We start from the raw sequence: 11,716 nt of genomic DNA, 5'->3' as shown, positions 1-11,716 counted from the left end.
ATGGAGGAGGTACTACAGTATTTCTCGCCTCCGAAACAACATGTTAGTAGAAAATAGGAACCCGTCAGCTCTGTACCATCTTCCAACGGCTCGTCTGCTTGCAGACCAGCCTGCAGATCAATTCCTACGGAACAATTGAATGGGCTGGGCACGGTCGGGAGGGATGTGGGCCATGTGCTGTTAGGCAACAACGGGTATGGCCCAATGCAAGTACACGAGTGAACCTTGAGGTTGTATGGTCCAATACGATAAGTGGCTGATGGCCCAAGACTTTTGTAGATTCCTCGAAGTTTTTCTTCGATTTTTCCCTGCCAGATCATTCTCTCTCTCTCTCTCTCTCTCTCTCTCTCTCTCTCTCCTTCTCTCTCTCTCTCTCTCAGGCGTGTTCTTAGCTCATTCACTGTGCAAGTTTCATTTGAGTTTTAATCTCGGGAAATGAGATGCCATATAGACTAAACTGATGACATGCCATGAATTTTATTAAAAGAGATAAAGAATGAACATATAAACAAAACTTGGTTTATACAGTTACCTATGCTTGAAGACCGAATAAAACCCAATTGGGACTGAATTATTTTATCCTATGCCTTAAAAGATGGAAATGAAACCCCATTGTGACCAAATAGTTTCATAACACCATTCAATAATTAAATTATATGAATATAAAATCACGAAAATGAAATTATGCATTTGAGACATTTGTTTCATATTTTTAGATTATGTAGCACTATAGGAAACCACAAGATGAAACTCCCACTGAAAATGGACATAGTCAGATTTAATTTACATTGCTGCCAAATAAGGCCATGTCTGTTTCCGCTTAAGATTATTGTAATCTAGATTATTGAGCTAGATTACTATAAGCTAGATTATAATAAACCGATATAGAATAAGTTGTTAACTGTTTGTTTCTCTGAATTATTAGCTGTTTGTTAGTTGTTAGCCACCCAATAATCTAAAAAAGCACCTTTAGAGTGGATTATCAGATTATAGAAATCGGGCTTATAGATTATAATAATCTATCATAATAAGCTATTTGGTTGTTTCAATTTACTTCTAACAATCCAGATTATAATAATCATAAACTGAATCAAACATGACCTAAATCTCTTCAAATGACACGACATCTTTACAAATGAGAGACGTCTAAAATTGTTCAATGGAAGGCACATACACATATCCCACTATAGATATAAATCACGCCCCTCTAAAAAATGGAAGCCATATATACTATTTCTTTTATTCTTACACCAAACTATGGTCGTAATTTTAAAATATGAATAAAATCTTATCATAAATGACAAAATATCTATGACAGGGAGTATTAGGCACCAGCATTCAAATATTTCCCTTCTATATGACGAAACAAATTTAACCGCATGTAGAAAGTAAAAAACATTCGCAATATGGCCTCTTGCATTCAATTTAGATTCAACCCTCCTCAGGTTCTCATTCAATTTCAAGGAGATCATGGGGTACTCTGACAGGCATCCCACGCCGAATTAAAAACCCACATTTATCTTGTTTCACCATATTTCCCAGCCACACCCACCACCCCCTACACAAACAACGCAAACACCTCACTGACAGCTGGGACCACCACCACGTGGGGCCCACACTCCAGTGACGCATGAAGCCAAACCACTCGGTGCCCCGAAACCGCCAGGCACCGCAGCCAGCCCGGGTCGCTGTCGTCACTCCCTGCCCCCGGATCCCACCACCGGTTTCGTGCCCCGGTTGCTCACATCACACCACGCTTGCTTCGCTTCCCCTTGTTCCAACTCGCGTACTACCCCTCCCACCCCCGTAATTACGCGCACATTGCAGGGGTGGAAGAGTAATTTCAGGGGCCGCAATTAATTAAGTCAACACGAACCGCAGCCTCCCAGCCCACGCTACCTTGGCTACAGGACGACCCCACTTTCCCCAAACTGCCCCTCCCCTCCCCACCCCGCACCATCGCCTCCAAAACCACCACCACCTCACCCTCCTTCCTCTTCACTCTCACGAGACAGCTTCCCACGCAGCGCAGCGCAACCGCAGCAATGGCCGATTCGCCAAACCCTAGCTCCGGTGACCACCCCGCGGGCGTCGGCGGGTCGCCGGAGAAGCAGCCCCCGGTGGATCGGCGCGTCGCGGCGCTCGCCGCGGGCGCGGCGGGCGCGGGGGCGAGGTACAAGGCGATGTCCCCCGCGCGGCTGCCGATCTCGCGGGAGCCCTGCCTCACCATCCCCGCGGGCTTCAGCCCCTCGGCTCTCCTCGAGTCCCCCGTCCTCCTCACCAACTTCAAGGTGAGCTGTGTACCTCGGCCGCGCGTGTAGCGTAGCTATCACCCACCCATCTCCTCGCGCCTAGTTACTGCGGGATCTACGAATTTCTTCGGCGCCCGCATCGTGCCGGGGGATTAATCTGTGTCGGGGGGGGGGGGGGGGGGAAAGGAGGGATTCCGATGCGCGCATTAGCTTTATGCTTCTAGTTTATGAGACATTTGCACCGCGGAATTGGCTCGTGGCGTCGGAATAATGCGCTTTTGCTGCGCGCTTTCGCATTTCTGGTGGTGCCTTGCGGCTTCTGGAACTGACTTTTGGCGGGGTTCGCGCGGATATAGTTGTTTTTGCTCTGTTTCTCCTTTTGGGGCGCCCCTGCGCCGTCAATTTTCTGTGGAGTGAGGTGGGAGCTGTTGTTTGTGCGTTTCGGGGGAATTATTCTGTGCTGCACACACTTGGTGGCTCGGGGGAACAAATCATCATGTGGCATTTTTCTTGTTGCGGCCTCAAAGGGCCTTACATAAGGAAACGCCCCCCTTGGCTTTGGCTGCTATTGTGCTGGTGGTGTGCATGCTAAGGAATGCTGCTGTTTCGTAAGGGAAGCACCAAACACTGCAAGAGAGTTAGTTTATAGGCTTGGTTTAGAAATGATTGCTTCACTGATATCGAGTGCTGGGTCTGGCCTTAGGTGTTGTATTGGCGGTTCTGATTCTTCTCGGTGAAAACCCACAAATTGGAATTTACTTGCTGAGCATAGAGTGCTTGTTTGCAGCTTCATATCACTTGCTTTCTCTTGGTTCCTTCGTTACTTTGCCGACCTTCTTGATGTTTCCTTTTCCAAAACATAGGGATGCTTGGCAAACAGGTTTTAATTAAATGAAGAATTTATGAAGGTAACATTTAGTTGACAAGTGTTTCTGGATAATTTTTCATACTAGAGGCATAAGTATTGTACTAAGCATGACATAAATACTTTCTGCAAGTTACTGTTCAACATGTACACTGTAATACTGTTGCGCATTGTTGAATGTTCAAAAAATTATAGAGATTATGCTTACCTTGCTTGCAAACTAATTATCAAAATTTCCCTGTTTAGGTTGAACCCTCTCCGACAACTGGTACTCTGAGCATGGCTGCAATTATGAACAAGAGTGCAAATCCAGACATACTTCCTTCGCCTAGGGATAAAACATCTGGTAGCACCCATGAAGATGGTGGCTCTCGAGATTTTGAATTCAAGCCTCATCTGAATTCATCCTCTCAATCGACGGTATGGATCCTTTCTTTGAGTGATTACCTGGTATTGTGTAATTCTTCATTTGTGTATACTGTATTTGAGAGTTTGAAAAAATTTCCATAGAAAATAATAACATTTGTTGTTTACAAATGGTCCCACCAAAACAGTGTAATTTATATTGGGGATGTACATAAAAGGAGTGTAAAGTTCTAATGTGCTTATGCTAACTTCCTTTCCATGATCTAAAGTTGTTACCTTACGGTATGCTATTTATTGGATCTATATTGCATTTTACTTGGTAAATCTATCTGAGGTTCCAGCTTTTGATATTTAAGTTTTCCTATGTTTAATTCAAAATATTCTCACGTGAATCGCAAACCTCACCAGGAGTACAATAAATTCGTTTTATTATTATTGTAGGCTGTGTTATTTCTAGTCCATGGTTCGGTGTCTTGAAATTTCAGTGCCAAAATTGGGATGGATCTGGTTACATCTTCAAGTCTAATAAATGATCACACCGACTTTATTGTATGATTTGATTATAGCAGGGTCTTGCAACATAAATACAAGCTATTAATTGTGAAAGGAGAAATGAGATCTTTGGTGAGATCATGAGAATAGGGTATAACAGACACAATATTTCCTTGCTAGGTGAGACTTGAGTGGTGCTAGTCTGGCTGCAAATTTATAGAAGTATGTGAAAATTTGAGGTCAGAATACAAGTAATTGAATGGACCAATCTAATGAGTTCTGTAGCTTTAGAATAATTAATGTTAACATGAAAATATGTTCATGAAATCAGGTCCTTCTGCATTTTGTTGTTAACCGAATTCCACATTCTTCTTTAGTTCTCACAAGTACAGACAAGTATCTTGTAATGGTGGATTCTTTTTTGGAAAACAAACTTCATTACATATTTTGTGTGATCCATCTATGCCTTGTGCCCTTGTTACCTTTTTTTCCCTACACCTTGTTTTCTCTTGTACTTAGTTTTGCATTGTATAACCTTTTGCTGTACTCGTGTCTTGTACTGTAGGCTTCTGCTATCAATGATCCCAAAAAGCATGAAACTTCTATGAAAAATGAAAGCCTGAATACTGCCCCGTCATCTGATGATATGATGATCGACAATATACCTCTATGTTCTCGTGAGTCAACTCTCGCAGTCAATGTTTCAAGTGCCCCGAGCCAACTGGTTGGAATGGTTGGTTTAACTGACAGCTCACCTGCTGAAGTTGGTACATCTGAGTTGCATCAGATGAATAGCTCTGGAAATGCTATGCAGGAGTCACAGCCTGAAAGTGTGGCTGAAAAGTCTGCAGAGGATGGTTATAACTGGCGCAAATATGGGCAAAAGCATGTTAAGGGAAGTGAGAACCCGAGAAGCTATTACAAGTGCACACATCCTAACTGTGATGTAAAAAAGCTATTGGAGCGTTCGCTTGATGGTCAGATTACTGAAGTGGTTTATAAAGGGCGTCACAATCACCCTAAGCCCCAACCCAATAGGAGGCTGTCTGCCGGTGCAGTTCCTCCAATCCAGGGTGAAGAAAGATATGATGGTGTGGCAACTACTGATGGTGAGGGTTTTATCCTTTGTTTTAAAAACTGATGTTGGATCCCTCTGGTTTGGCAGCTTGACCTCCTGCTTCTTGGATCTGATTCCCCCCCTTTTTTTTTTTGTGAATTCTCTTGCTATTTATGTCATCTCTGAACTTCTTATTGCTTCTCAAGAATTTCTTGCAGAATTATGATTCATATTCCTTTAGATTCTTAAAGGAATGAATGATTTGACATATAAAACAGCGAATGAACGTATAGCGTGGTGGTAGAGCCTCCAATAGTGGGGACGCCGAGTCACCGACCTAAGCTCGAACCCAGGTTTTGCACCAAAAAACTCCCCTGCATGAGGTTGAGTGCAGCCTGGCTGTGCACTGCGTTTGGGTGGTTTTTTTTCTCAACTTAGTTGAATTCCACGGGCCATTTTAACCTGCCAATCATTTTTTTTTTGTAACATACAAAACAAAATTTGATAAGAGTTTTCTGAGCTGTATTTGCACTCCAGTACATCACTGCTGGTATATTTTTGCCAGTCCATACACCGAAGGAAAAGTCGTGTGATATGGATGAATGTTTTTGTTGTGTTCTTTTATGCGATTTTTAAGTGTTATGTTTTTATATGCAGACAAATCTTCAAATGTTCTTAGCATTCTTGGTAATGCAGTACATACAGCTGGTATGATTGAGCCTGTTCCAGGCTCAGCTAGTGATGATGACAATGATGCCGGAGGAGGGAGACCTTACCCTGGAGATGATGCTGTTGAGGATGATGATTTAGAGTCAAAACGAAGGTGCGGTTCATTTGAACTTGTTACACACTAGGGCGAGAATCACCCATTTATACTACTGAATGTGTTGTTTACAACTGTTCAAACAGGAAAATGGAATCTGCTGCTATTGATGCTGCTTTGATGGGCAAGCCTAACCGTGAGCCTCGTGTTGTAGTACAAACGGTTAGTGAGGTTGACATCTTGGATGATGGGTACCGCTGGCGCAAGTATGGCCAGAAAGTAGTTAAAGGAAACCCCAATCCACGGTTAGTTGTTATTTTCTTCATCTATTGCTCCTAGTAAATTCTCCTCTTTTTTTCTCTGACATGTCAACAGATTTTTAACAGTAACAACAAAATGTTCAATAATCTTCTGGTCATGTTATTTTAAATCAGGAAGATAAGATTTTTTTGCCTTATACATATTTGTAAAACATGTGTGTCGGATTGTCCGGTGATACTGCTGGGGAGTAAGGCTGTAGGGGCTTAATGCTAAGACTGGGATGCCGGGCATCACTTAATTGGAAATTAGGCCTTCTCTTAAGGCTCTAATGGTTCAATATAATCAGATATTTTCCATCACTTATTGAATAGGTGTATGTGTCCATAACCCATATATATACAGGATGCAACTTGTATATTCATTTTATTTCATGATTGCAGGAGTTACTACAAGTGCACAAATACAGGATGCCCAGTCAGGAAGCATGTTGAGAGAGCATCACATGATCCAAAATCAGTCATAACAACATATGAAGGAAAACATAACCATGAAGTCCCTGCATCGAGGAATGCGAGCCATGAGATGTCCACTCCCCCCATGAAGCCTGTTGTCCATCCAATTAACAGCAATATGCAGGGCCTTGGTGGCATGATGAGAGCATGTGAACCTAGGACATTTCCAAACCAATATTCTCAAGCAGCTGAAAGTGACACCATCAGCCTTGATCTTGGTGTTGGAATCAGCCCGAACCACAGCGATGCCACAAACCAATTGCAGTCCTCAGTTTCTGATCAGATGCAGTATCAAATGCAGCCCATGGGTTCAGTATACAGTAATATGGGACTTCCAGCAATGGCAATGCCGACTATGGCTGGCAATGCAGCTAGCAGTATATATGGTTCGAGAGAAGAAAAACCTAGTGAAGGTTTTACTTTCAAAGCCACACCGATGGACCATTCGGCTAACTTATGCTACAGTACCGCCGGCAATTTAGTCATGGGTCCGTGAGAGTCTATACTAATGCTTATAGCTCGAGAATCATATATTACCAATGCTTCGTATTGACATTCTCTTCAGAAAGATGCTCCTATCATTGACACATCAGTTAAACCGGAGGCGAGAGCTGTACCTGTGGGCTGCAGCAAAATACACCACATGGGTCTTCTGGAGCGGCAAAGGCCTTGTTGTATACTTGTATGTGGCACTGGCCCTATATTCGTTGTACAGTGAACCCGTTAAGATTAATTAGATCATCAGAATTTGGTTTTCTTTAACTATCTTCGCCTTCAGTGGAATGTGGATAGAACATGGATTATGGTTGATTTGGTTTTGTGAGCTTGTCTAATTCTCTTTTGTGACAAAGCTTTGTATCTCACTGCATATGTACAATGCCGTTGGCAGTAAAGATATACACGTACGAATGCTCGGACCGTTGGATTCGTCCCGGTTGAAACATGATGCTACATTTTCAGCTCTACTTGCCAGCATTCCAATGGATATTTTAGCTTATAGTGGATGATAATTCTGATCATAGACATTAGTGTGCCACAACATTACTACAAGACATTTAAAAGAAAAACTGAAACATATACTCTCAAACATGTACTACACTTCTACACCTCATCAGCATTTTGCCCATTTTCGAGTTTGACCCTAGCCGCTACCTTACCATTACAACACCATTGTTACAGCTACCCTTACCAGTCCGTGATCACTATAGCTTTCTAAAGCCCCCAGCCAAGATGGTTACAAGGGAAGTTCGTCGTCAGATCACCTCACAAAGTCACAACGCTAGTGCCACGCCGACGAGACCACCAGGGGCCTGCTCTTCCACCCGAGGTAGAGCGCCCCATCCCTCTCGGCGAGCTTGTAGTTGTCCGAGTAGCTCTGCAGCAGCGTCCTGATGGTGGCGTTCACCAGCGAGCTGAGCGGCGACGGCCTGAACCCGGCCATGGTGAGGCGCGCCTTCCACTTGCCGAAGGGCTCGTACCGCTCCGCCCTCTCCTCCCCCTCGCACGCGATGAGGTTGACGATCTCCCTCGCGAGGCAGTGCTGCTCCATGTTGATCCTCTCCCTGTCGTCCCTCGGCAGCGTCAGGTCGATGGACTCGAAGATGGCGGTGTAGTAGTCCAGCGTCTCCGCGAACCTCTGCGGGAATGGCGCCGTGTTCGTGTTGGACTCCATCTCCACCAGGGTGAGTACCTTCGGCGACAGGCTCTTCACCATCCTTAGGAGGCGGTCACGGTGGTTCGCCGTGCTCACCGACTCGTCTGGAATGTGGTGCAGCTCCAGGGTGAAGTTCACGGCGAGGGCTTCCCCGGGGATGACTCCGAGATGTGCTGCCTCCACCTTGCTGCCGGAGATAGCAAGTGGGTGGAATTCAAAGGGCACCTTGCACAAGCTGGCGATGTGCGACAGCCTCCTTCCGACCAGCTCTAGCCCGCCGCCTCGTGCGTAAGCTGACACTGAGTCATCAATACCAGTGATCCTTACAGTTGGTGGTCCACCAGGCCTGGCTGCAAGGGCCTGAAGGAGAGAGATCCACTGAGCCCCTTGAGAGATATGGAAGTCGATGATATGAATCCTGTCTTCTCCCTTGACAGCCTCTGCAATAGCACCATTTGCCGACATATACCCAAACTTGAAGTAGGGACAGGCCTCATACAGGAAGTGCATGTAAGACAGAAGGTCAGAGCTCTTTGGTTCCTTGCATTTCAAAGCTTTGTAGATTGAAATGCCAGAGGAGGCAAGCCTGGCAACAAGCCCTTCTACCATGTAGGCTCCCAACCTCTCAAGTGGCTCACCAGATACCGAAACTATTTTTCTCAGCTCTGGAATCATCATATCAATAGCAAAGCTATTCTTCTCTTCCACAGCTCTAGCACAGGCAATCAGTAGCTCTTTCAAGTTGCCTCTAGGAATGCCCATCATGCGCACCCACTTCTCCGGCTCCAAGGAAAGTTGGTTTGCCACCGAATTCTCAAGGCTGTTGACTATTTCCGAGTCTGGCCCAAGCATAACGGCCTCGAGATCCTTCAGTTTTTGCTTCAGATCATTAGGATCCTCAGTGACACAGGAGGCGCCTACAGGAGATCCATCAGTCGAGTCAGAGTGGCTGTCTTCCTGAGATAGAGGGCTACCACTTCTGGTTGTGAAACTTTGACTGGAAGGAGAATCATGTCTCATACAACCAGCACCTTCAGAGGAGTCCAATGTGTACTTGTTAGGAGTAGCCTGGCTTTCATAACCAGCATCCGGTGAATGTGACTTTAGGCCATAATGATGTGGCACAACGTGGGTGTCTGAAGGTGCCCTATAAGGGTGGCAAGGGTGCTGTGGATTATCAGAATACTGGAACTGCTTCAGGTTTTGGCTCGGTATATTGCTGAAGGGATGAATCATTCGGGAAGTTGGAGTATCAGCCATTATGGTTCAGTAAAGACCTCCTAACCAATTACTGCATAGTATCCACTGCTTCGCGTATGGCAAGGAGATCCAGGAACAGATTAACTGGAAGGAAAACTTTGTACTAGTTTGTTGTTGGTGTCTTGATATCTCTAGTCCTCCAGTAAAATTTCAGAAATCCAGCAGGAACAAAATCTGCAATGAACCAGTAGATATCAGAAGTCAGAACATAAACAAACTGAGCTACCAACTCAAGTAAATCTGGCACTGAACTACTGGAAGCAATTATTTTAAGTAGTATCAGAACCAAACAAGGCGATATCGGTAATTGAAATGGATTTTCTGACGTTGTTTCATTGAAGAAACCACCCACTATGAATTCTCAAACATTTAATGTTGAGAAAACCACAACATCTCAAATCTCAGATACCTGAGATAATCTACTGTATCTAACGAAAGAAGATCGCCAGAAAACTACATAGAAACTATCCTACAACAATACTGAGTATCTGATCAGAACTGAAGAAAGCGGGCATGCCAAAGTACATGTTGGACTGTGGCAACTTAACTTGGGATCAAATGTCATACATGCATTCTTTTCTGCCAAATAAAACTAAGACGAGCAGAAACCTTAGCTCTTCTAAACAAGCATCATTATGATGTGAAAACATGTTAATTCCGCTAATAAAAGACGAAACAAAAAAGAAACAACTAAGAAATTAGATTGTGCAATACCACCAACTATTTTGGCATCCTAGTCCTACCGACAAGTGAACAAAATCAAGCAGCATGCCGTAACGCTGACCGTAGAACAACGTCATGAATGGATGGGTACCGTACACCCATCGTACAAGAAGGTTTGACCAATCCGTGTGCCAACAAAACAGAGGGCTGTAGATCAAGTCGTAAAGTATCCCCCTCTCCCATAATTTTCCGACACCAAAACAGAGGGCAAAGTTTGACACTTTGACCCGTTTAGCGCAACTACCCCCGGGTCCCAGCACAAGATTATTACGAACACCCACCTTAAAAAAATTCACTCCAAGTCAGCGGTCAAAAGCTTCAAGATCTACCTTGCTCAAGCTACCACTCGTGCGCTGCTATGACGCGGTCCGTCTCTCTCGGTGATTAACTTCACGGCTTCAACCAAATCACGATTCAACGGGGACTAAGCCGCTGCATGCGTCGCTAAACACGCTCACGAATGCGTAGATGAACAACGATATGCCTAGAAGAATCGCCAAGCTACCGAAAGAAGCAAAGCAAAGTGCTGGATTTGAGCCATGCGAGGAACTTCCACAGAGCAGAGCAGCCTCGCATGTCGCACCCGCGCGCTCCGATCCAGCCTCGCATGCGCACTACACGAAGAACCCGGCCTAGCTAGCATACAGCATACTATAGTACTACCATCAGCTGCTACAAGAAAGGACGGCGATTACCTCAGCGAGCTCCGCTCCGGCGCGTCGGATCTCAGCGGCGGCCGGCGGGGAGGACGAAGGGTTGGGGAGGCGGCGCACGCAGCCGCGGAGGAAGCAGGTGGTGGTGGTGGTGGTGGTAGTGAGGAGGAGGTGAGCTGGGGAATTTTTCGGGTGGGCGCGGGTATTTCTACCCGGTGGCCCGTGCGCGTCGTCCGCGGTTTATCATGAGGCATGACGGATGCGGGGGGGTGGGGGGCCCACCGTGCGCCCCGTGTTCAAACGGACGTGGGGCCCAGCAGAAAAGGGTATCTATCCCTCTCGAGTGTCCTGTGACTCCTGTCCAGCTAACCAGCCACTCATCTGCTGCTGATCTGCTTGCTATTCGAGGGGGAAGAAAAAACTCAGCTGCTGCTGCTAGCCTACGGATGATTGGATGAAGTATCCTCTCAGTAGTAGTAGTAGTAATAGGTTACGGCATTCGCATGTCGAAATTGGTAGTTTTAAATAGTCCCATCTAATTTTAGGTTGGTTCTTTCTAGAATGGAATGATTCGTTGTACTAGATAGGATCCCATCTACTTTTAGATTTGTTTTTTCGAAACGGAGGGGTACGTCGTAGGTCATTTATACGTGGGTCAGTAAAAATATGATTTTTATATATCAGTCATCTCTCTACTATTATAAAAATTAAAGATATTTTTACCGTTACTTTGGTAGGTGATACGTATTTGAGTCGGTTGCTAAGTTCATTCGTTTTTGGAAATATAGGTCCGTGTTTGAGTCCGCTTTTAAGCCTGATCACTTTTAAAAATACAGAAGGAGTCATATAAGAAATCTC

At 45.0% G+C, this 11,716-nt stretch overlaps 2 protein-coding genes across 4 annotated transcripts; one reads left to right on the top strand and one right to left on the bottom strand.

Moving 5' to 3' along the window:
* The first annotated feature begins 1,991 nt into the window (after positions 1 to 1,991).
* On the top strand, positions 1,992 to 7,330 carry LOC127778238 (WRKY transcription factor SUSIBA2-like). 3 transcript variants are annotated; one of them, XM_052304809.1, is made up of 6 exons: positions 1,992 to 2,291; positions 3,364 to 3,537; positions 4,541 to 5,084; positions 5,729 to 5,855; positions 5,942 to 6,100; positions 6,497 to 7,330. In XM_052304809.1, the coding sequence occupies exons 1-6, from the start codon at positions 2,046 to 2,048 to the stop codon at positions 7,062 to 7,064; spliced, it is 1,818 nt and encodes a 605-aa protein (XP_052160769.1). In that variant the 5' UTR covers positions 1,992 to 2,045; the 3' UTR covers positions 7,065 to 7,330. The 3 variants fall into 3 exon arrangements, with proteins under 3 accessions (XP_052160769.1, XP_052160768.1, XP_052160770.1); XM_052304808.1 differs by having other exon boundaries at positions 5,690 to 5,855; XM_052304810.1 differs by lacking the exon at positions 1,992 to 2,291 and adding an exon at positions 2,470 to 3,160 and having other exon boundaries at positions 5,690 to 5,855.
* A 292-nt stretch (positions 7,331 to 7,622) lies between these two features.
* LOC127778239 (chitin-inducible gibberellin-responsive protein 2) lies at positions 7,623 to 11,060 on the bottom strand. Its single transcript, XM_052304811.1, has 2 exons — positions 10,901 to 11,060; positions 7,623 to 9,656 (listed from the first exon to the last, which is right to left on the bottom strand). Exon 2 carries the CDS (start codon positions 9,480 to 9,482, stop codon positions 7,848 to 7,850), a length of 1,635 nt encoding a protein of 544 aa, XP_052160771.1. The 5' UTR covers positions 9,483 to 9,656; positions 10,901 to 11,060; the 3' UTR covers positions 7,623 to 7,847.
* Positions 11,061 to 11,716: the final 656 nt, after the last annotated feature.

Source organism: Oryza glaberrima, chromosome 7 (assembly GCF_000147395.1).
Source record: "Oryza glaberrima chromosome 7, OglaRS2, whole genome shotgun sequence".
NCBI classification, from domain to species: domain Eukaryota; kingdom Viridiplantae; phylum Streptophyta; class Magnoliopsida; order Poales; family Poaceae; genus Oryza; species Oryza glaberrima.
Note: the sequence above shows the minus strand (reverse complement) of the source record. Positions and strands in the feature narration are given on the sequence as shown.